Source organism: Maniola jurtina, chromosome 10, assembly GCF_905333055.1.
Source record: "Maniola jurtina chromosome 10, ilManJurt1.1, whole genome shotgun sequence".
Taxonomy (NCBI): Eukaryota; Metazoa; Arthropoda; class Insecta; order Lepidoptera; family Nymphalidae; genus Maniola; species Maniola jurtina.
In genome coordinates this window covers 6,669,606-6,693,478 of record NC_060038.1, presented here as the reverse complement: position 1 = coordinate 6,693,478, position 23,873 = coordinate 6,669,606, and the positions used below count along the sequence as shown (strand labels likewise).

Here is a 23,873-nt window from a genome sequence, read left to right as displayed (position 1 = left end):
CACTAAAGTGGTCCGCGAGCATGCAGAGTTTGTTCCACCGAGTAGACCTTCGGACCCTGATCATCTTTTGCCAAGAAACCACTCTTCCATCTTTTATAGCCTCCGAGATAGACACCGACGAAATTTGTACGGCGGCCATCTTGTTTTTCCAAAATTTTCCACTTTTTCTATTAATCGTTTACTACATTCTTTAAAGATTGCGAGTTTCAACGAAATCGGTTGGAAAACAAAAGAGTTGCATAAATCATATAGGCCGCCATCTTGTTTTTCTGAAATGTCATAATTTTCCCCTACTGATATTGCGCATCCGAACATATCTCCCCTACATTATCGTATCGTTATCCGTCTCTTTCTAGGAGAATGAGGCATTCAATATTCGCCATACAAAATGTATGGAAAATTAAATTCCGCCATTTTGAATTTTTTTTCTATTCATCGAGTAAACCTTTGGATCCTGATCTTCTTTTGCCAAGAAACCGCACCTCCATCTTTTATACCCTCCGAGCTGGACGCCGGCGAAATTTGTATGGCGGCCATCTTTTTTTCGCCATTTTGAATTTTTTTTCAGCTTTTTGGCAATTGGATGACGTCATGAATGACATTTGCTCGAGCACCCCCCACCTATCTTCAATACCTTAAGCGGACCCTTCACCCGTCTCCGATATCCTCAATCATCAGCTCTCTCCATAATTTTGGCTTACTAACTTTTTGTTTTCTATACGATGCCATCAGTGGAAAAAAAAATTTTCATACAAAATTTTACAGGAGTTTCTTAGTTGAAAATCTCGAAAATCTCCCCAAAACTGGCAACACCGGTTGCATATCTCTATACTGCCAGCTGAGATACACAATCGATTCATACATATTGACTTTCCAAAATGTTGCCAACTGCCTCAAAAACTTGATCAAAATTTCGAAAAGTTAAAAAAAATACAAAATGGCCGCCAGCTCGTTTCACAGAAAGATTTTACACGGTTTCATAATTTTCCTATTAACTACAGGATATACCGCTCCCAATGACGTTTCAATCTTGCCTCTCGCTCGCACCCACGCGAAAGGGGATACCGTGAAAAAGACCGTGTCGAAAATCACTTTTACTTTGATAAATTCCAGTGTTGCCAGTCTCTGGTAACAAAAGTACCTAAATGTCATTTGCACGAGCGAAACACATAATCGCTCATACTCGGATTTTGCTAAAAGTGCGTATTTCGATTTTTTACAATTTCCCGAAAATCTTGAAATTTCCCTAAAAATTGGGTAATTTTTTTCCTGCAAACTATACCTTGAGCCTGTACGTACAATCGCTTCATAGAAGCCGAACCGCTCCGATGTTGCCAACTTTGACATATTCGAATTTTAAAATTACGTTTTTTCGTACCTCGAACAAAACGACCGCCATGACAGCCGCCATCTTGAATTTTTAAAAACTACTCCCGTTTTGTCAAAATACAGGATAATCGTGGGCGAAACACGAAAAAATCATTATCCTCGACTTCTCCGTTTCGGATCAGTGGCGCCGCGGTTAGGGATCGAAAAATGAAAATTTTGAAAACGCTCCAGCTCGGCCGCCATCTTGTTTTTTCAATTTTTTCGACATTTCCTATTAATCGTTTACTATTTTCTTCAAATATTGCAAAATTCAACGAAATCGGTTGGAAAACAACGGAGCTGCAAAAATCACGGCGGCCGCCATCTTGTTTTTCCGAAATGTCATAATTTTTCCCCAGTCGACTCCCCCACCCGAACACATCTCCCCTATATCATTATATCATTTTCCTTCTCTTTCTAGGAGAACAATTATGTCAATGAGTGAGTGGTAATCGAGCTATATATAGTATAACTAGTGTTTTGCTCGGTGCGCGAGCTGCTAAAGCAGCTCGCGTGACGTGGTTAGGTTTATGAGTTGTATTAAACCGATTTTTTTTATTAAGATACACAAATTACCCCGAAATTCCCATAAAACGACACCTATATCAATTTTTTTCTTAAAAAGTGCACGCTCGCCATCTTGGATTTCAAAATAAATGTCGTTATCAAAATCAGCACCCTAGAAAACTCTGAAAAAGACATCCATATCATTTTTTGTAAAAACGGGGTAGTTGAGGTTAATAAAGTAGGGTGCGTGGGTGCGCGGACCACTAAAGTGGTCCGCGAGCATGCAGAGTTTGTTCCACCGAGTAGACCTTCGGACCCTGATCATCTTTTGCCAAGAAACCACTCTTCCATCTTTTATAGCCTCCGAGATAGACACCGACGAAATTTGTACGGCGGCCATCTTGATTTTCCAAAATTTTCCACTTTTCCTATTAATCGTTTACTACATTCTTCAAAGATTGCGAGTTTCAACGAAATCGGTTGGAAAACAAAAGAGTTGCAAAAATCATGTCGGTCGCCATCTTGTTTTTCTGAAATGTCATAATTTTCCCCTACTCATATTGCGCATCCGAACATATCTCCCCTACATTATCGTATCGTTATCCGTCTCTTTCTAGGAGAATGAGGCATTCAATATTCGCCATACAAAATGTATGGAAAATTAAATTCCGCCATTTTGAATTTTTTTTCTATTCATCGAGTAAACCTTTGGATCCTGATCTTCTTTTGCCAAGAAACCGCACCTCCATCTTTTATACCCTCCGAGCTGGACGCCGGCGAAATTTGTATGGCGGCCATCTTTTTTTCGCCATTTTGAATTTTTTTTCAGCTTTTTGGCAATTGGATGACGTCATGAATGACATTTGCTCGAGCACCCCCCACCTATCTTCAATACCTTAAGCGGACCCTTCACCCGTCTCCGATATCCTCAATCATCAGCTCTCTCCATAATTTTGGCTTACTAACTTTTTGTTTTCTATACGACACCATCAGTGGAAAAAAAAATTTTCATACAAAATTTTACAGGAGTTTTCTAGTTGAAAATCTCGAAAATCTCCCCAAATGTGGCAACACCGGTTGCATATCTCCATACTGCCAGCCGAGATACACAATCGATTCATACATATTGACTTTCCAAAATGTTGCCAACTGCCTCAAAAACGTGATCAAAATTTCGAAAAATTAAAAAAAATACAAAATGGCCGCCAACTCGTGTCACAGAAAGATTTTACACGGTTTCATAATTTTCCTATTAACTACAGGATATACCGCTCCCGATGACGTTTCAATCTCTCCTCTCACTCGTACCCACGCGAAAGGAGATTCCGTGAAAAAGACCACGTCGAAAATCACTTTTTCTTTGATAAATTCCAGTGTTGCCAGTCTCCGGCGACAAAAATACCCAAATGTCATTTGTACAATCAAAACACGTAATCGCTCATACTCGGATTTTGCGAAAAGTCCGTATTTCGATTTTTTACAATTTCCCGAAAATCTTGAAATTTCCCTAAAAATGGGGTAATTTTTTTCCTCCAATCTATACCTCGAGCCTATACGTACAATCGCTTCATGGAAACAAAAACGGTCCGATGTTGCCAACTTTGAGATATATAACTTTTAAAATTGCATTTTTTCGTACCTCGAACAAAACGGCCGCCATGACAGCCGCCATCTTGAATTTTTTAAAACCACTCCCGTTCTGTCAAAATACAGGATAAACGTGGGCGAAACACGAAAAAATAGTTATCCTCGACTACCCCGTCTTGGATCTGTGGCGCCGCGGTTCGGGGTCGAAAATTCAAAATTTTCAAAACGCTACGGTTCGGCCGCCATCTTGTTTTTCCAATTTTTTTCACATTTCCTATTAACCGTTTACTACTTTCTTCAAAGATTGCAAAATTCAACGAAATCGGTTGGAAAACAACGGAGCTGCAAAAATCACGTCGGCCGCCATCTTGTTTTTCCGAAATGTCATAATTTTTCCCCAGAGGGTTCCCGAAACCGAACACAACTCCCCTACATCATTATATCATTTTCCGTCTCTTTCTAGGAGAACAATTATGTCAATGAGTCAGTCAGTGAGTGGTAATCGAGCTATATATAGTATAATAACTAGTGTTTTGCTCGGTGCGTGAGCTGCTAAAGCAGCTCACGTGACGTGGTTAGGTTTATGAGTTGTATTAAACCGATTTTTTTTATTAAGATACACAAATTACCCCGAAAACCCCATAAAACGACACCTATATCAATTTTTTTCTTAAAAAGTGCACGCCCGCCATCTTGGATTTCAAAATAAATGTCGTTATCAAAATCAGCACCCTGGAAAACTCTGAAAACGACCTTCACATTATTATTTTTAAAAACAGAGTAGTTGAGGATAATAATTTAGTAGGGTGCGTGGGTGCGCGGATCACTAAAGTGGTCCGCGAGCATGCAGAGTTTGTTCCACCGAGTAGACCTTCCGATCCTGATCATCTTTTGCCAAGAAACCACTCTTCCATCTTTTATAGCCTCCGAGATAGACACCGACGAAATTTGTACGGCGGCCATCTTGTTTTTCCAAAATTTTCCACTTTTTCTATAAATGGTTTACTACATTCTTCAAAGATTGCGAGTTTCAACGAAATCGGTTGGAAAACAAAAGAGTTGCAAAAATCATATAGGCCGCCATCTTGTTTTTCTGAAATGACATAATTTTCCCCTACTCATATCGCGCATCCGAACATATCTCCCATACATCAATGTATCGTTTTCTGTCTCTTTCTAGGAAAATGAGGCATTCAATATTCGCCATACAAAATGTATGGAAAAAAAAATTCCGCCATTTTGGATTTTTTTTCTATTCATCGAGTAGACCTTCGGATCCTGATCATCTCTTGCCAAGAAACCCCACTTCCATCTTTTATACCCTCCGAGCTGGAGACCGGCAAAATTTGTATGGCGGCCATCTTTTCTTCACCATTTTGATTTTTTTTTCAGCTTTTTGGCAATTGGATGTCGTCATGAATGACATTTGCTCGAGCACCCCCCACCTATCTTCAATACCTTAAGCGGGCCCTTCACCCGTCTCCAATATCCTCAATCATCAGCTCTCTCCATAATTTTGGCTTACTAAGTTTTTGTTTTCTATACGACAGCATCAGTGAAAAAAAAATTTTTCATACAAAATTTTACAGGAGTTTCTTAGTCTCGAATCTCGAAAATCTCCCCAAAAGTGGCAACACCGGTTGCATATCTCCATACTGCCAGCCGAGATACACAATCGGTTCATACATATTGACTTTCCAAAATGTTGCCAACTGCCTCAAAAACGTGATCAAAATTTCGAAAAGTAAAGAAAAATACAAAATGGCCGCCAACTCGTTTCACAGAAAGATTTTACACGGTTTCATAATTTTCCTATTAACTACAGGATATACCGCTTCCGATGACGTTTCAATCTTTCCTCTCGCTCGCACCCACGCGAAAGGGGATACCGTGAAAAAGACCGTGTCGAAAATCACTTTTACTTTGATAAATTCCAGTGTTGCCAGTCTCCGGCGACAAAAATACCCAAATGTCATTTGTACGAGCAAAACACATAATCGCTCATACTCGTATTTTGCGAAAAGTCCGTATTTCGATTTTTTACAATTTCCCGAAAATCTTGAAATTTCCCTAAAAATGGGGTAATTTTTTCCCACCGATCTATACCCCGAGCCTACACGTACAATCGCTTCATAGAAGCCGAATCACTCCGATGTTGCCAACTTTGAGATATTTAACTTTTAAAATTGCATTTTTTCGTACCTCGAACAAAACGGCCGCCACGACAGCCGCCATCTTGAATTTTTAAAAACCACTCCCGTTCTGTTAAAATACAGGATAGTCGTGGGCGAAATCAAAAAAAATAATTATCCTCGATTACCCCGTTTCGGATCTGTGGCGCCGCGGTTCGGGGTCGAAAAATGAAAATTTTGAAAACGCTACGGCTCGGCCGCCATCTTGTTTTTCCAATTTTTTCCACATTTTCTGTTATTCATTTACTACTTTCTTTAAAGATTGCAAAACTCAACGAAATCGGTTGGAAAACAACGGAGCTGCAAAAATCACCTCGGCCGCCATCTTGTTTTTCTGAAATGTCATAATTTTTCCCCAGAGGGTTCCCGAAACCGAACACAATTCCCCTACATCATTATATCATTTTCCGTCTCTTTCTAGGAGAACAATTATGTCAATGAGTCAGTCAGTGAGTCAGTGGTAATCGAGCTATATATAGTATAATAACTAGTGTTTTGCTCGGTGCGCGAGCTGCTAAAGCAGCTCGCGTGACGTGGTTAGGTTAACTTTATTATATAAAACCAAATTTATTTATTAAGATACACAATTCACCCCGAAAAACCCATAAAATGATACCCATTTCTTTTTTTTGTAGAAAATGTAAGTCCGCCATCTTGGATTTCGAAATGAATGTCATTACCAAAATCGGCACCCTGGAAAACCCGGAAATCGACATCGATATTGTTTTTTGTAAAAACGGGGTAGTTGAGGTTAATAAAGTAGGGTGCGTGGGTGCGCGGACCACTAAAGTGGTCCGCGAGCATGCGGGGTTTGTTCCGCCGAGTAGACCTTCGGACCCTGATCATCTTTTGCAAAGAAACCACTCTTCCATCTTTTATAGCCTCCGAGATAGACACCGACGAAATATGTACGGCGGCCATCTTGTTTTTCCAAAATTTTCCACTTTTTCTATTAATCGTTTTTTACATTCTTCAAAGATTGCGAGTTTCAACGAAATCGGTTGGAAAACAAAAGAGTTACAAAAATCATATAGGCCGCCATCTTGTTTTTCAAAAATGTCATAATTTTTCCCGACTCCTATCCCGCACCCGAACATTTCGCCCAAACATCAATGTATCGTTTTCTGTCTCTTTCTAGGAGAATGAGACATTCAATATTCGCCATACAAAATGTATGGGAAAATAAATTCCGCCATTTTGAATTTTTTTTCTATTCTTCGGATCCTGATCACCTTTTGCCAAGAAACCACACTTTCATCTTTTATACCCTCCGAGCTGGACACCGGCGAAATTTGTATGGCGGCCATCTTTTCTTCGCCATTTTGAATTTTTTTTCAGCTTTTTGGCAATTGGATGACGTCATGAATGACATTTGGTCGAGCACCCCCCACCTATCTTCAATACCTTAAGCGGACCCTTCACCCGTCTCCGACATCCTCGATCATCAGCTATTTCCAAATTTTTCCTCGATTTTTTTTTTGTTTTCTATACGAAACCATCAGTGGAAAAAAAAAATTTCATACAAAATTTTACAGGAGGAGTTTTTGGGGAGAATCTCGAAAATCTCCCCAAATGTGGCAACACTGTTTACATATTTCGATACTGCTGGTTGAGTCACACAATCGATTGATACATGTCGACTTTCCAAAATGTTGCCAACTGCCTCAAAAACGTGATCAAAATTTCGGAAAATTTGAAGAAAATACAAAATGGCCACCAACTTTTTTTGCAGAAGCAAATTAGATAATTTTACAACTTTCCCATTAACTACAGGATATACCGCTCCCGATGACGTTTTAATCTCTCATCTCGCTCGCACCCACGCGAAACGATCGCCCCTGGAAAAAAGACCATGTCGAAAATAACTTTTTCTTTGATAAATTCCAGTGTTGCCAGTCTCCGGCGACAAAAATACCCAAATGTCATTGTTACGAGCAAAACACATAATCGCTCATACTCGGATTTTGCACAAAGTCCTTATTTCGTTTTTTTACAATTTTCCGAAAATCTTGAAATTTCCCCAAAAAGTGGGGTAATTTTTTTCCTCAAATCTATACCTCGAGCCTATACGTACAATCGCTTCATAGAAGCCGAATCGCTCCGATGTTGCCAACTTTGGGATATTTAACTTTTAAAATTGCGTTTTTTCGTACCTCCAACATAACGGCCGCCATGACAGCCGCCATCTTGAATTTTTAAAAACCACTCCCATTCTGTCAAAATACAGGATAATCCTGGGCGAAACCAGAAAAAATAATTATCCTCGATTACCCCGTCTTGGATCTGTGGCGCCGCGGTTCGGGGTCGAAAAATCAAAATTTTGAAAACGCTACGGTTCGGCCGCCATCTTGTTTTTCCAATTTTTTTCACATTTTCTATTAACCGTTTACTACTTTCTTTAAAGATTATAAAATTCAATGAAATCGGTTGGAAAACAACGGAGCTGCAAAAATCACGTCGGCCGCCATCTTGTTTTTCTGAAATGTCATAATTTTTCCCCAGAGGGTTCCCGAAACCGAACACAACTCCCCCACATCACTATATCATTTTCCTTCTCTTTCTAGGAGAACAATTATGTCAATGAGTGAGTCAGTGAGTGGTAATCGAGCTATATATAGTACTAGTGTTTTGCTCGGTGCGCGAGCTGCTAAAGCAGCTCGCGTGACGTGGTTGGGTTAACTTTATTATACTAAACCAAATTTATTTATTAAGATACGCAATTCACTCCGCAATACCTAAAAAACGACACCCATATCAGATTTTTTCTTAAAAGTGCATGTCCGCCATCTTGGATTTCAAAATAAATGTCGTTATCATAATCAGCACCCTGGAAAACCCTGAAAACGACATCCATATCATTTTTTGTAAAAACGGGGTAGTTGAGGTTAATAAAGTAGGGTGCGTGGGTGCGCGGACCACTAAAGTGGTCCGCGAGCATGCAGAGTTTGTTCCATTGAGTAGACCTCCGGACCCTGATCATCTTTTGCGAAGAAACCACTCTTCCATCTTTTATAGCCTCCGAGATAGACAACGACGAAATTTGTACGGCGGCCATCTTGTTTATCCAAAATTTTCCACTTTTTTTATTAATCGTTTACTACTTTCTTCATAGGTTGCGAGTTTCAACGAAATCGGTTGGAAAACAAAAGAGTTGCAAAAATCACGTCGGTCGCCATCTTGTTTTTCTGAAATGTCATAATTTTTCCCTACTCATATCGCGCATCCAAATATATCTCCCATACATCAATATATCGTTTTCTGTCTCTTTCTAGGAGAATGAGATATTCAATATTCGCCATACATTTTCTATGAGGAAAAAAAATCCGCCATTTTGAATTTTTTTTCTATTCATCGAGTAGACCTTCGGACCTTGATCATCTCTTGCCAAGAAACCATACTTCCATCTTTTATACCCTCCGAGCTGGACGCTGGCGAAATTTGTATGGCGGCCATTTTTTCTTCGCCATTTTGAATTTTTTTTCAGCTTTTTGGCAATTGGATGATGTCATGAATGACATTTGGTCGAGCACCCCCCACCTATCTTCAATACCTTGAGCGGACCCTTCACCCGTCTCCGACATCCTCGATCATCAGCTATTTCCAAATTTTTCCTCGATTTTTTTTTTATTTTCTATACGAAACCATCAGTGAAAAAAAAATTTTTCATACAAAATTTTACAGGAGGAGTTTTTGGGGAAAATCTCGAAAATCTCCCCAAATATGGCAACACTGTTTACATATTTCGATACTGCTGGTTGAGTCACACAATCGATTGATACATGTCGACTTTCCTAAATGTTGCCAACTGCCTCAAAAACGTGATCAAAATTTCGGAAAATTTGAAGAAAATACAAAATGGCCACCAACTTTTTTTGCAGACGCAAATTCGATAATTTTACAACTTTCTCATTAACAACAGGATATACCGCTCCCGATGACGTTTCAATCTCTCATCTCGCTCGCACCCACGCAAAATGATCGTCCCTGAAAAAAGACCATGTCGAAAATCACTTTTTCTTTGATGAATTCCAGTGTTGCCCGTCTCCGGCAACAAAAATACCCAAATGTCATTTGTACGAGCAAAACACATAATCGCTCATACTCGGATTTTGCACAAAGTCCTTATTTCGATTTTTTACAATTTCCCGAAAATCTTGAAATTTCCCTAAAAATGGGGTAATTTTTTCCCACCGAACTATACCTCGAGTCTATACGTACAACCGCTTCATAGAAACCGAAACGGTCTGACGTCGTCGACTGGGAGAAATTTTAATTTTAAAATTGCGATTTTTCGTACCTTTAACTTAACGGCCGCCATGACAGCCGCCATCTTGAATTTTTAAAAACCACTCCCGTTTTGTCAAAATACAGGATAATTGTGGGCGAAACACGAAAAAATAATTATCCTCGACTTCTCCGTCTTGGATCAGTGGCGCCGCGGTTAGGGATCGAAAAATCAAAATTTTGAAAACACTACGGTTCGGCCGCCATCTTGTTTTTTCAATTTTTTCGACATTTCCCATTAATCGTTTACTATTTTCTTCAAATATTGCAAAATTCAACGAAATCGGTTGGAAAACAACGGAGCTGCAAAAATCACGTCGGCCGCCATCTTGTTTTTCCGAAATGTCATAATTTTTCCCCAGAGGGTTCCCGAAACCGAACACAACTCCCCCACATCATTATATCATTTTCCGTCTCCTTCTAGGAGAACAATTATGTCAATGAGTCAGTGGTAATTGAGCTATATATAGTATAATAACTAGTTTTTGCTCGGTGCGCGAGCTGCTAAAGCAGCTCACGTGACGTGGTTGGGTTGACAAGTATTAAAACGATAGTATTTATTAAGATACAAAATTAACTGCGAAAACACAATAAAACGACACCCATATCGATTTTTTCTTAAAAAATGCATGTCCGCCATCTTGGATTTCAAAATAAATGTCGTTATCAAAATGAGCAACCTGGAAAACTCTGAAAACGACATCCATATCATTTTTTGTAAAAACGGGGTAGTTGAGGTTAATAAAGTAGGGTGCGTGGGTGCGCGGACCACTAAAGTGGTCCGCGAGCATGCAGAGTTTGTTCCACCGAGTAGACCTTCGGACCCTAATCATCTTTTGCCAAGAAACCACTTTTCCATCTTTTATATTCTCCGAGATAGACACCGACGAAATTTGTACGGCGGCCATCTTGTTTTTCCAAAATTTTCCACTTTTTCTATTAATCGTTTACTACATTCTTTAAAGATTGCGAGTTTCAACGAAATCGGTTGGAAAACAAAAGAGTTGCAAAAATCATATAGGCCGCCATCTTGTTTTTCTGAAATGTCGTAATTTTTCCCTACTCATATCGCGCACCAAAACATATCTCCCCTACATTATCGTATCGTTATCCGTCTCTTTCTAGGAGAATGAGGCATTCAATATTCGCCATACAAAATGTATGGAAAATTAAATTCCGCCATTTTGAATTTTTTTTCTATTCATCGAGTAAACCTTTGGATCCTGATCCTCTTTTGCCAAGAAACCGCACCTCCATCTTTTATACCCTCCGAGCTGGACGCCGGCGAAATTAGTATGGCGGCCATCTTTTTTTCGCCATTTTGAATTTTTTTTCAGCTTTTTGGCAATTGGATGACGTCATGAATGACATTTGCTCGAGCACCCCCCACCTATCTTCAATACCTTAAGCGGGCCCTCCACCCGTCTCCGAAACCCTCAATCATCAGCTCTCTCACTAATTTTGGCTTACTAAGTTTTTGTTCTCTATACGACACCATCAGTGAAAAAAAAAATTTTCATACAAAATTTTACAGGAGTTTCTTAGTTGAAAATCTCGAAAATCTCCCCAAAACTGGCAACACCGACTGCATATCTCTATACTGCCAGCCGAGATACACAATCGATTCATACATACTGACTTTCCAAAATGTTGCCAACTGCCTCAAAAACGTGGTCAAAATTTCGAAAAATTAAAAAAAATACAAAATGGCCGCCAACTCGTTTCACAGAAAGATTTTACACGGTTTCATAATTTTCCTATTAACTACAGGATATACCGCTCCCGATGACGTTTCAATCTTTCCTCTCGCTCGCACCCACGCGAAAGGGGATACCGTGAAAAAGACCGTGTCGAAAATCACTTTTACTTTGATAAATTCCAGTGTTGCCAGTTTCCGGTGACAAAAATACCCAAATGTCATTTGTACGAGCAAAACACGTAATCGCTCATACTCGGATTTTGCGAAAAGTCCGTATTTCGATTTTTTACAGTTTCCCGAAAATCTTGAAATTTCCCGAAAAATGGGGTAATTTTTTTCCTCCAATCTATACCTCGAGCCTATACGTACAATCGCTACATAAAAGCCGAATCGCTCCGATGTTGCCAACTTTCAGATATTTAACTTTTAAAATTGCGTTTTTTCGTACCTCTAACAAAACGGCCGCCACGACAGCCGCCATCTTGAATTTTTAAAAATCACTCCCGTTCTGTCAAAAAACAGGATAATCGTGGGTGAAATCAAAAAAAATAATTATCCTCGATTACCCCGTTTCGGATCTGTGGCGCCGCGGTTCGGGGTCGAAAAATCAAAATTTTGAAAACGCTACGGCTCGGCCGCCATTTTGTTTTTTCAATTTTTTCTACTTTTTTTATTAATTTTTAACCAATTTCTTGAAAGTTTGCAAAATTCTACGAAATCGGTTGGAAAACAACGGAGCTGCAAAAATCACCTCGGCCGCCATCTTGTTTTTCTGAAATGTCATAATTTTTCCCCAGAGGGTTCCCGAAACCGAACGCAACTCCCTCACATCACGCCATTTTGTTTTTTCAATTTTTTCTACTTTTTTTATTAATTTTTAACCAATTTCTTGAAAGTTTGCAAAATTCTACGAAATCGGTTGGAAAACAACGGAGCTGCAAAAATCACCTCGGCCGCCATCTTGTTTTTCTGAAATGTCATAATTTTTCCCCAGAGGGTTCCCGAAACCGAACGCAACTCCCTCACATCACTATATCATTTTCCGTCTCCTTCTAGGAGAACAATTATGTCAATGAGTGAGTGAGTCAGTGAGTGGTAATTGAGCTATATATAGTATAATAACTAGCTTTTGCTCGGTGCGCGAGCTGCTAAAGCAGCTCGCGTGACGTGGTAATGTTTAGCTTTATTGTATTCAACCGAATCGAGTTATTAAAATACACAATTCACCCTGAAATTCACCATAAAAAGACACCCATATCGATTTTTTTCTTAAAAAAGGCATGTCCGCCATCTTGGATTTCAAAATAAATGTCGTTATCAAAATCAGCCCCTGGAAAACTCTGAAAACGACATCCATATCATTTTTTGTAAAAACGGGGTAGTTGAGGGTAATATAGTAGGGTGCGTGGGTGCGCGGACCACTAAAGTGGTCCGCGAGCATGCAGAGTTTGTTCCATCGAGTAGACTTTCGGACCCTGATCATCTTTTGCCAAGAAACCATTCTTCCATCTTTTATAGCCTCCGAGATAGACACCGACGAAATTCGTACGGCGGCCATCTTGTTTTTCCAAAATTTTCCACTTTTTCTATTAATCGTTTACTACATTCTTCAAAGATTGCAAGTTTCAACGAAATCGGTTGGAAAACAAAAGAGTTGCAAAAATCATATAGGCCGCCATCTTGTTTTTCTGAAATGTCATAATTTTTCCCTACTCATATCGCGCTTCAAAACATATCTCCCCTACATTATCGTATCGTTTTCCGTCTCTTTCTAGGAGAATGAGACATTCAATATTCGCCATACAAAATGTATGAGAAAATAAATTCCGCCATTTTGAATTTTTTTTCTATTCATCGAGTAGACCTTTGGATCTTGATCCTCTTTTGCCAAGAAACCGCACCTCCATCTTTTATACCCTCCGAGCTGGACGCCGGCGAAATTTGTATGGCGGCCATCTTTTCTTCGCCATTTTGAATTTTTTTTCAGCTTTTTGGCAATTGGATGATGTCATGAATGACATTTGGTCGAGCACCCCCCACCTATCTTCAATACCTTGAGCGGACCTTTCACCCGTCTCCGACATCCTCGATCATCAGCTATTTCCAAATTTTTCCTCGATTTTTTTTTTGTTTTCTATACGAAACCATCAGTGAAAAAAAAAAAATTCATACAAAATTTTACAGGAGAAGTTTTTGGGGAAAATCTCGAAAATCTCCCCAAATGTGGCAACACTGTTTACATATTTCGATACTGCTGGTTGAGTCACACAATCGATTGATACATGTCGACTTTCCAAAATGTTGCCAACTGCCTCAAAAACGTGATCAAAATTTCGGAAAATTTGAAGAAAATACAAAATGGCCATCAACTCTTTTTGCAGAAGCAAATTAGATAATTTTACAAGTTTCCTATTAACTACAGGATATACCGCTCCCGATGACGTTTTAATCTCTCCTCTCGCTCGCACCCACGCGAAATGATCGTCCCTGAAAAAAGACAATGTCGAAAATCACTTTTATTTTGATAAATTCTAGTGTTGCCAGTCTCCGGTGACAAAAATACCCAAATGTCATTTGTACGGGCAAAACACATAATCGCTCATACTCGGATTTTGCACAAAGTCCTTATTTCGATTTTTTACAATTTCCCGAAAATCTTGAAATTTCCCTAAAAATGGGGTAATTTTTTCCCACCGATATATACCTCGAGTCTATACGTACAACCGCTTCATAGAAACCGAAACGGTCCGACGTCGTCGACTGGGAAAAAATTTAATTTTAAAATTGGGATTTTTGGTACCTCTAACTTAACGGCCGCCATGACAGCCGCCATCTTGAATTTTTAAAAACCACTCCCGTTTTGTCAAAATACAGGATAATCGTGGGCGAAACACGAAAAAATAATTATCCTCGACTTCTCCGTTTCGGATCAGTGGCGCCGCGGTTAGGGATCGAAAAATGAAAATTTTGAAAACGCTCCAGCTCGGCCGCCATCTTGTTTTTTCAATTTTTTTGACATTTCCTATTAATCGTTTACTATTTTCTTCAAATATTGCAAAATTCAACGAAATCGGTTGGAAAACAACGGAGCTGCAAAAATCACGTCGGCCGCCATCTTGTTTTTCTGAAATGTCATAATTTTTCCCCAGAGGACTCCCGAATCCGACCACATCTCCCCTACATCATTATATCATTTTCCGTCTCTTTCTAGGAGAACAATTATGTCAATGAGTCAGTCAGTCAGTGGTAATTGAGCTATATATAGTATAATAAATACTAACTACATATACCTAATAAAAGTTATACAATATGCCCTACCTTATGTCTTATATAAGCAAGTAGCTATTTGTACAATATCCTCGTGTAGCCGTGTATCGTATAATTGATCAAACACACACGGAGTCTGATTAGTTAATTACAATTAGTTATCTTCGTTGCCTTGCGACAGCGCGGGCGGTCTCGCGTCAGTTAATTAACTTACTCCTTACAAAATACCACGAAACATTCATGCGAAGCGTTGTTAGTATTAAAATAGTATAAAAATCTCTCTCTGTATCCTATTCCTCATTGCTGAGAGTGTTGACCCCTTATCTATATACATTATACATAGAGTGGTTCATCTAGTAATAATAATGATAGTGGTTTGTGTTGCGGTTGGCTTCCTGATTCCTACATAATTTAATATCTATCAATACAATATACTTTTTTTTTTTTTTGGAGCAAACTGAAAACTAGCGCTGAGCATTGCCATCAATGCTCGGCCATGCTGAGTTTGCGGCCTATTGCTAATTGTTAGTTTTTATTTTTATAGATTGAATGTACTTATAACACATGTTTATGTCACTACTCACTAGCAATAAGAAAGCAATAAAGCCTATTTATTATTATTATTATAAAATAAAAGTCCTGGTTCACTCACTGACTAGCTCACGACTGCTCAACCCTAACCATTGAACCTAGAAAGCTGAATTGTTGCAATTCCCACGGGATAGGAATACATAGGATTTATATTTTCACAGAGCGAAGCTGTAAGCTGGTAAAATAACTTCATTATCGTCCTTCGTGATGCAAACTTTAGTGTGCCATTGCCTGGTTGAATGCATTTTTCCATCCCCTTCTATCTTTTCTATCTTTCGCGGTCTTTCCTAAGGTGCCAATATCAGCTGTTTTTCCATCTGCCATAAACACAAAGGATAAATTCGTTGGAGCATACTAAATATTTACATGATTTGTCGCTCACTGTACCTAATAAGTTTATATAAAGTTGTACTCTTATCCCGTTTATTTCAAAAAGAAAAGTGCTCCCAAGAAAACGCTGCGTTATAAATGAATCGGAAAACAATTTGCCAGTAAGTAATAATTAAGGCGAATGGCTAAATCGCGGGCGAATCGAGTAACAAGTTGCCAACGACGTGTAGCGTTCCGACTTTATAACCCGTTAATAAAACACAATTTCATACAGGCGCTTTTGATATTATACACGTACACCTAAACACGTTCGTAATATAATATAGTTAGGCCGTTGATCCTTATCGCGTTAAAAATAAGGATTATATTCCTGCAATAACGTTTCAAAATGGGCTGCTCTGTACGTAACGCAGTATTTTATGTCTGCGCCCGAGATTTAGGTTCGGGGTCGTATGCCATAATAAAGTTATAAATTGTTTCCATTTAAATTTAATTTGACAGTCTCCGCTAAACGGCGAATTGCCGGGGTAATGTTTTGATTAAAGCACGCCTGATTAGCGATGCTTAATTAAGAGAAATTTGTGAAATTCGTTCCGAAATGCTAATAACGTTTAGTGCAGTTTTGCTTCCATGGTAATTGCACATCTATTTGGGCTGGTTGTAATAATGTCGCATTTGCTTTCTGCTTGTTACTATGTATTTTAAACAATATTTAAATGATACTTAGAAATTGGGGTAAGTTCGTTTATTCCGCTTTTACCTTTTAGCTTTGACGAACTTAAGTTGCCTGGTAGAGATCGCTAGTAAGCGATAAGACTGCCTTTTGTATCCTACTTCTGTGTTTTCTGTTCTTGTATTGTTATTATTCCTTCTTGTGGTGGTACAAATAAAGTGTATAATAATAAAATGTACCTACTACAACATTAAAATATACCAAGCGACAGAAAAACCATTTTTTTAAGCGTTTATTAAGACGATCGCAGTCGGGTTTTAGTTTTCAATTTTATCTTTATTTCTGTACTAATTTTGAAGTGTACAGTAAAAGTATATTCATACATTCATTTTTCTCATCTTTTTGCAATTCAAAATATCCTATTTCATACTAGGTTTCATACTAGAATACTTAGCCCATTCATATTCAAGCCATTTTTGAATGTCGCCAAGAAAATGCGCTAGAATTACCTACCTTATACCAAAAATGCTTGCTGCATTTTCAACCTAAATCGTTCTTTCGTGTACACTTTTCTCTACGGTAACAAGGTAAATAGGTTGATAGTTTAAGAGTCGCTTTCGTGTATACAATTTTTAACGTCGTTAAGGTTACATACATAATCGGTTTAGCATCGATACTCCATCGTGGCTGCGACGTAACTGAATTACTCTTCGACGTAAGGTTTCGTGGCGACCGTGGGATGTATGTAAATTATTATACAGTTTTTGTAAACTCGCTAAAATATTACTATGTAGCTTCAATAATAATAACTATTGAGTAAAAATGTAGATTGAATTTACAGGGATTGCAAATCAAAGTTATAAGTTCTATTGTCAAAAGCGCAACTGAAGTTCTTTGTTCATTTATTGTGTGCAAATATTATTTATGAGAAAAACTTGTAGGTGTGATTATATCATGGCCTTCTTTTTAACCCCCGACCCAAAAAGAGGGGTGTTATAAGTTTGACGTGTGTATCTGTGTATCTGTGTGTCTGTGTATCTGTGTATCTGTGTATCTGTGTATCTGTGTATCTGTCTGTGGCATCGTAGCGCCTAAACGAATGAACCGATTTTAATTTAGTTTTTTTTGTTTGAAAGGTGGCTTGATCGAGAGTGTTCTTAGCTATAATCTAAAAAAATTGGTTCAGCCGTTTAAGAGTTATCAGCTCTTTTCTAGTTTTCTTGTAGAAAAGAAGGTTAGATAACCGTTAGGTTCATAATATTATGTCAATAGACAAATGTCAAGCTGTCAAGATGGACGTTGCCTAAATACATAATTATTTATTTGAAAATGATGTTTTGGAAAACTCAGATACTTTGGATCGTCGGGGGTGTTATAAATTTTTAATTTACACTTGTTATAGTTTTTATACAGAAAAATAAGTTTTAAAAAAAATGATGAGTATAATATTCGTTACATAAAACCTGCTTATTTTACCTGCGTTTACGCATCGTTCATCGAATGAGTTGAAACTTTGTATTGTAGGCACGTGTGTGAAGATTTTTGAATACTACCATCAGCGGAAAAATGGTGCGTGAGTCACCACGACTGATGATGTAATCCACGGTGGGCGAGTGATGGGCATTGAGGTCAAACCTTCATAGTTTTTTTTTCAATATATGCACTTTAACGAAATGAATATTTTAAGTTAGTAATTCGTTTTAATTTAAAAGAAAAAATTAATAGGAAAGTTTTTAAAATCCTTAATGTGTATCTACTGTATAGGCTACTTATATCTTAAAGAAATAGAATAACTTGATGGATAACTTTTATACAAAAGCTTTCGACTAATACATAGGTCGGTGCTTTATATAGGTAGGTTTATTTATATATAGTACTAGCTGTACCCGGTATGCGTTGCAATGCCGTAAACAAACATGATTTTTTTATTCTTATATACTTAGTTTTTTTGATGCAGGGACCATCTCGGGCGCCCTCAGAACACCTTACCAAAGTTTCATAAAAATCTGATCAGTGGTTTAGCCGCCTATAGAACACAAATATACAAACATTGATTTTTATATTATGTAAGATTCAATTAAAACAACTTTATTGCAACAATACAGGAACAAGTATAATGGATACCTTTATAGGTATAATTTTAAAGTGGAATTGATATTGTTTCGACGCGATCTGAACAATATCGTGTATCAAAAGGCTCGTATAAGTGAGTTAGTCCCGGATAGTTTACATCCGGTGACGTCGGTTTGGCAACGCTTCGCCGTACAGCTACGTTCACGCGGTTTTTCCTTTATGGCTTGACTATAAAATGTATTTATTCAGTACTCAAAACTTTGATTTTCCGAGATAGCCTATGTCACTCACCAGGTCTTTAAGTAGGTATAACCAAACAAAAATCACACTAATCCGTCCCTCCGTTGCATTGCAGCATGATTGAAGGATAAAGATGCCCACGTACTCTCCAGCCGCGACGCGCGTCGCGTAACGCGTTACTGCCGCGCGTCGCGGCTGGAGAGAATATCGTGCGGGGCGCTGCCGCGACGCGCAGATCCGCTGCAGTTCAGTTCGAGTGCGTGGGCACCTTTAATCATCAAACAAACACACTTTCATATTTCATATTTATAAAACGGTTATCGAAAGGCTCGTATGAGTTAGTCCTAGATAGTTTACATCCGGTGAGTGTTGGTTTGGCAACGTTTCGCCGTAGGCTACTTCACGCGGGTTTTCTTTTGTGGCTCGACTATAAAATGTATTATTCAGTACAGTCCCACATAGTTTTTCTGCGGCTATGTTTTTTTTCTTAGGTTTTTATTGCGATATGACCTGTCACCTTATGTGCAATTGAATTGGGTTCTGGAATTGGCGCAATCTCTTTGATTCATCATCACTATTTCATGACTTTTTCAATTTTCTTATATCCATGCAAACAGACACAACTATGGCGTGATTGAAGGATAAACCAACACACTTTCTTATGTGTATTCATATGGGTAGTGATATAAAAATTCAAGAGAGGCCTATCGCTAGAACTACTACGATTATTCAGAGCTAATCCGATAATTTTGACGATTATATTATCCATCACAGATTGGCTGCACTCTCTCACTACTAGCTAAAATTCAGCCAATAATAACAAGTGCGATAATATTCAATCCAATCCCACTGTGTGTGTCCATGGCTGGTCATAGACCTTTTCAAAAACACGCCACCAAACATGACCCTCCGCCTTCCTGAACCAATCGCTTCCAGCTACCTGTTTCAAGTAATCGGTCCAGCTGCAGCTGGCTGGAAATCCTATAATCACGCCGCATCTTAGTTACGGATCAACGTGATTTCTGGCAGATATAATAAATAAAATAAATAAATAAAGGAATGTGATACAAACTACTTTTTATCCCGGATTATAAATAATTTCCCGCGGGAAATTCAAAAACCTAAATCCACATAGATACTTACGTCGCGTAGCAGCAGCTAGCTTTCAATATAAATAAACTCTAGAACGTTATCAAATTTCAAAACAAACTAGTAAAAGTGAGTTATTCTTGGATGGTAGGTACATCTGGTGAACAACGTTTTGGCAACGCTACCCCGTAGTTGGCACTTCGCTCAAGCGGTTTTTCATTTATGGCCCGGCTATAAATGAATGAACTATGACCCACGAAATACGCTTGCGGTTACGCTCGCTTGAAATTTATAATTTTAATGGGCTACTTCATCATTATTTGAGACGAAAGCTATTGGTTTCTCTCGCGGTCCGGTTCGGTATCATGCTGCAGGCAAGCAAAGCTGTTCTACGGGTTGATTTAGTATTCCAGTAGGCACAACGTTGCATAAAAACAGTTGATCATGACGTATGGCTCTTTAGTCAATCTCATTCATAGTCCGTTATTTATTTTAATGATTATAACGTATAATTTCTTTGTCACCCAGTGGTGGACAGCTATGTAGGAGAAACGTTGTCATTAAAAGGATTGAAGCGGAGTGACATGGGCACATACCTTTGCATCGCTGCAAACGGCATCCCACCAACCAAGAGTCGACGTTACGAGGTTTCCGTACTGTGTAAGTATAATTTACTTCATATTATATTAGCTATATCTAATAGATTGTCAGGTTTACATTTCACTAAGTACAATCAAGCCTTTTGTAAGGCAAATGCCTTCCAATAAGTGATCTAGTTTCCTTTCTAGTTTTAAAGGAATGGGTGTACCACAAAAACAATAAGATCAAAAAAGTTAAACGCTGTTTGAGGTTCTACAATCTGCTATACATAAAAATCTATAGTAAATAACGAAAATATAGTCCAGCATAAAGCTAAGCAATTTTTGTAGGTAAATTTTGTTTGTATGAGCACTACGTAAGCAGGTATGTTGCACTCTGCCAGCGGACGTGCAGAAGAAAGTCAATAAATTAATCTTTTTACACTATTAACAGGGGATTCATAGGAAAAATTATTGGGTTCTTTTTCGATGTAATTTTGTAGACACGGTCTAGAACCCAATATTTACTCGTCAACCAATGTCTGTGGTTTTCCAGTTTTCCGTACAAAGATTGTGTACCTTTGAAACTGAATATTTTATCGGAAATCTGGAAAACCACATAATTCTGTAGATATTAGGTACAACGTACTTTCAAAACGTATCTACAAAATTTCATCGAGGTAATTGATTGGTTATTATTCAAATGAGAGCCAAACTACGATTGTTAGGAGTGCACTAAGGGTCACAACCGATTCTAAAACCGATGGTCCCAACGCACATGACCCTCACTTAATGTTTTGTTATTCTGTTTTGCTCTAGTTGAGCCCATTGTGCGAGCAGCTAGTATGGTCGTGTGGCGTTCAGCGGACTTGCAAGTATCTCTTCAGTGCTACGTCGAGGCCTCTCCCAAGGCACTGACTATGTGGCAGCGAGGAAAGTCACAAAATGGTAAATATACATTAAATATTGACAAAGCAAGTCTAGTAATTTTAATTAATATTAAATTTAATTTAATTTAATTAAAAATACTGAGACATCTTAAAGTTAGGTTTAGGTTTTGAAAATTTTGTGGAAACTATGATTTTCCGGGATAAAAATTAGCCTATGCATTAATTCAGGGTATAAGCTATCTTCATTTCTTTCAGCCAAATCAGTGCATCGTTGTGGCGTGAAGGAGTGGCAAACTTCCAAACTCTCACTTTTATAATATTACTAAAATTTACTTTTAGTTTAGTTAGTTTTAATATAATTTTAAACCAATAAAATTAATTAGTATTATAGTATAATTAGTATTAGTCCTTTTGCGAACACGGCAGGAAATATGCTTTTGCAAAAAAATTCAATTTCTGCAATCTTTTTAAATCGTCAGTTTAGCATAAAAATGTATGTGGTCAATTAAAAAAAAAAAAACTTTATTTTTTAGACCTTTTAGGATGTATAATCTATCTTAGTTGTCATAATAATTCATTTTCTTTGTTATTTCATAGGTGCCAAGCTACTAAACAGCTCAAAGTATGTCATATCCGAAAATTACTTGAATGAGTACGCGATGCGCATGAACTTGACGGTCAACCGCCTCAAGAAGAGCGACTTTGGAGAGTACACTTGCTTAGCTGGCAATGCTTATGGGAAAGCCAATGCAACTATAACGCTAAAAGGTTAGTATACAATATATTTCTACTATTTTAATAGAAGTGTAGTATTTTCTGGTTTCGTCCGTACGACCTTACGTTAATAAGTCAAAACTTATTGTACCTAATGTCTTGATGGAACTTGACACGCCTTTCTCTACTTTCTAATGAATACAATACACAGGTGCCTACTCGTATATAAAAGTAGTTGTGTTTTCGTAGATTTTTTTAGAATATTCATGGTGGAGTCATCATTATCAATCCTTTCGCCGGACCACTATTGAGCACGGGTTTCTTCTCAGAATGAGAAGGGCTTAGGCCATAGTCCATCACGCTGGCCAAGTAAGGATTGGCAAGATTTCACACACCTTTGAGAATTATGGAGAGCTCTCAACTATGCAGGTTTCCTCACGATGTTTTCCTTCACCGATAAAGCGTGATATTTAATTTTTTTAAAGGCACATAGTTTCGAGGAGGTAAAGGTGCGTGCCTGGAATCGAACCCCCGGCTCCCCTGAATAGGTGGTCCAATCTAGGCCATCACAGCTTGTTACTGGACTTTTATAATATAGATGTATTTTCATTTTCACCAGAAACGCCACAGAAAACTACAACAACGACCACGACAACCACGACAACGACAACCGAGCGCACGACAACGACCGTCGTAGCGACGACTCGGCTGCCGAAACGACACTACAAGAAGCAACAAGACAGGAACCAGAACACACTCGATGTGGAACTTCACGGGATCAACAACGCACTCAATCTGTACAACGTGAACGCGTATGGGTCCTCAAATAGTACGCACAATGAATACGCCCAGCGAACTGAAAGGCAGAAAGTGCGGCCGTCTGGCCCGCCACGACACACCGTCGTTTACAACAAAGGGACACGATCCTATTCGCATGTTATCATCTCTATCATAATTTATGTATCAATATTGTAAACCAAAATTACGATTTTATAATTTTTTCGAATTAGGTGATAAAACATGGCTGTTGAATTTTTTAAGAGTAATCTAATTTGGAGGTTGTTGTAAACGATTTAGCCTGTACATTACGATGTTGAGATTGTTATATAAATCGTAAATCAGTAAATTATTAAAAAAGTAAATATCAGCTTTAATGTAAGTGTAATATAAGTAAATAATGACAATAAATGGGACAAATAATATACTTACAGACAGATGTTACCGTTAATCCTTTGAAAAGTTGGATTAAAATTATCTCGAAAATATCATAATATCATATCATTTTGTATTTCAGCAAATTATAAAGTTTGTGACAATTTGCAACATATTACTTTGAATTCAAATTTACAAATATTGAATTAAATTTTGTCTGCAATTGTAATCATAATAAAATGAATATTCATACAAATATTTATTTTAATATTAGTAGGATTTAAGTAGATTAAAAACAAAATCATGAGAGATGAATAAATAAATAAATTAACCATTCGTAATGTAATATTTTAAAAATATCATGTTGATATGACATTTAGTCGTAATTATATTGCAAAAATGTGTATTCGTAAATATAGAAATTAAGAACGTAGTGGTATTTTGTACATGACAATAAGGATGTAAAGACAATAATATAGACCAACCTAAAAACGAGGGCAAGTATATTTGTGTAACATAAATAAATGTGTGATTACAAAACATTTACAATATAATTATTTAAGCAGTTTGTTATTTAAAATAGTTAACGTTATATGTTATCCAGGTTCAGAATCTGATTTCTCGCTATTGTTGTTACGT

At 38.0% G+C, this 23,873-nt stretch overlaps 1 protein-coding gene across 2 annotated transcripts in view; it reads left to right on the top strand.

Annotated features, from left to right (window-relative positions):
- The window catches only part of LOC123868877 (lachesin-like), a 113,947-nt gene extending 90,319 nt beyond the window's left edge, over positions 1 to 23,628 (top strand). For both annotated transcript variants that reach the window (XM_045911536.1, XM_045911538.1), the window contains exons 6-9: positions 20,429 to 20,560; positions 21,298 to 21,426; positions 21,966 to 22,136; positions 22,702 to 23,628. In XM_045911536.1, coding sequence (XP_045767492.1) covers positions 20,429 to 20,560; positions 21,298 to 21,426; positions 21,966 to 22,136; positions 22,702 to 23,057 — 788 coding nt within the window. In that variant the 3' untranslated portion in view covers positions 23,058 to 23,628. The remainder of the gene's footprint in view (positions 1 to 20,428; positions 20,561 to 21,297; positions 21,427 to 21,965; positions 22,137 to 22,701) is intronic.
- The last annotated feature ends 245 nt before the right edge of the window (positions 23,629 to 23,873 follow it).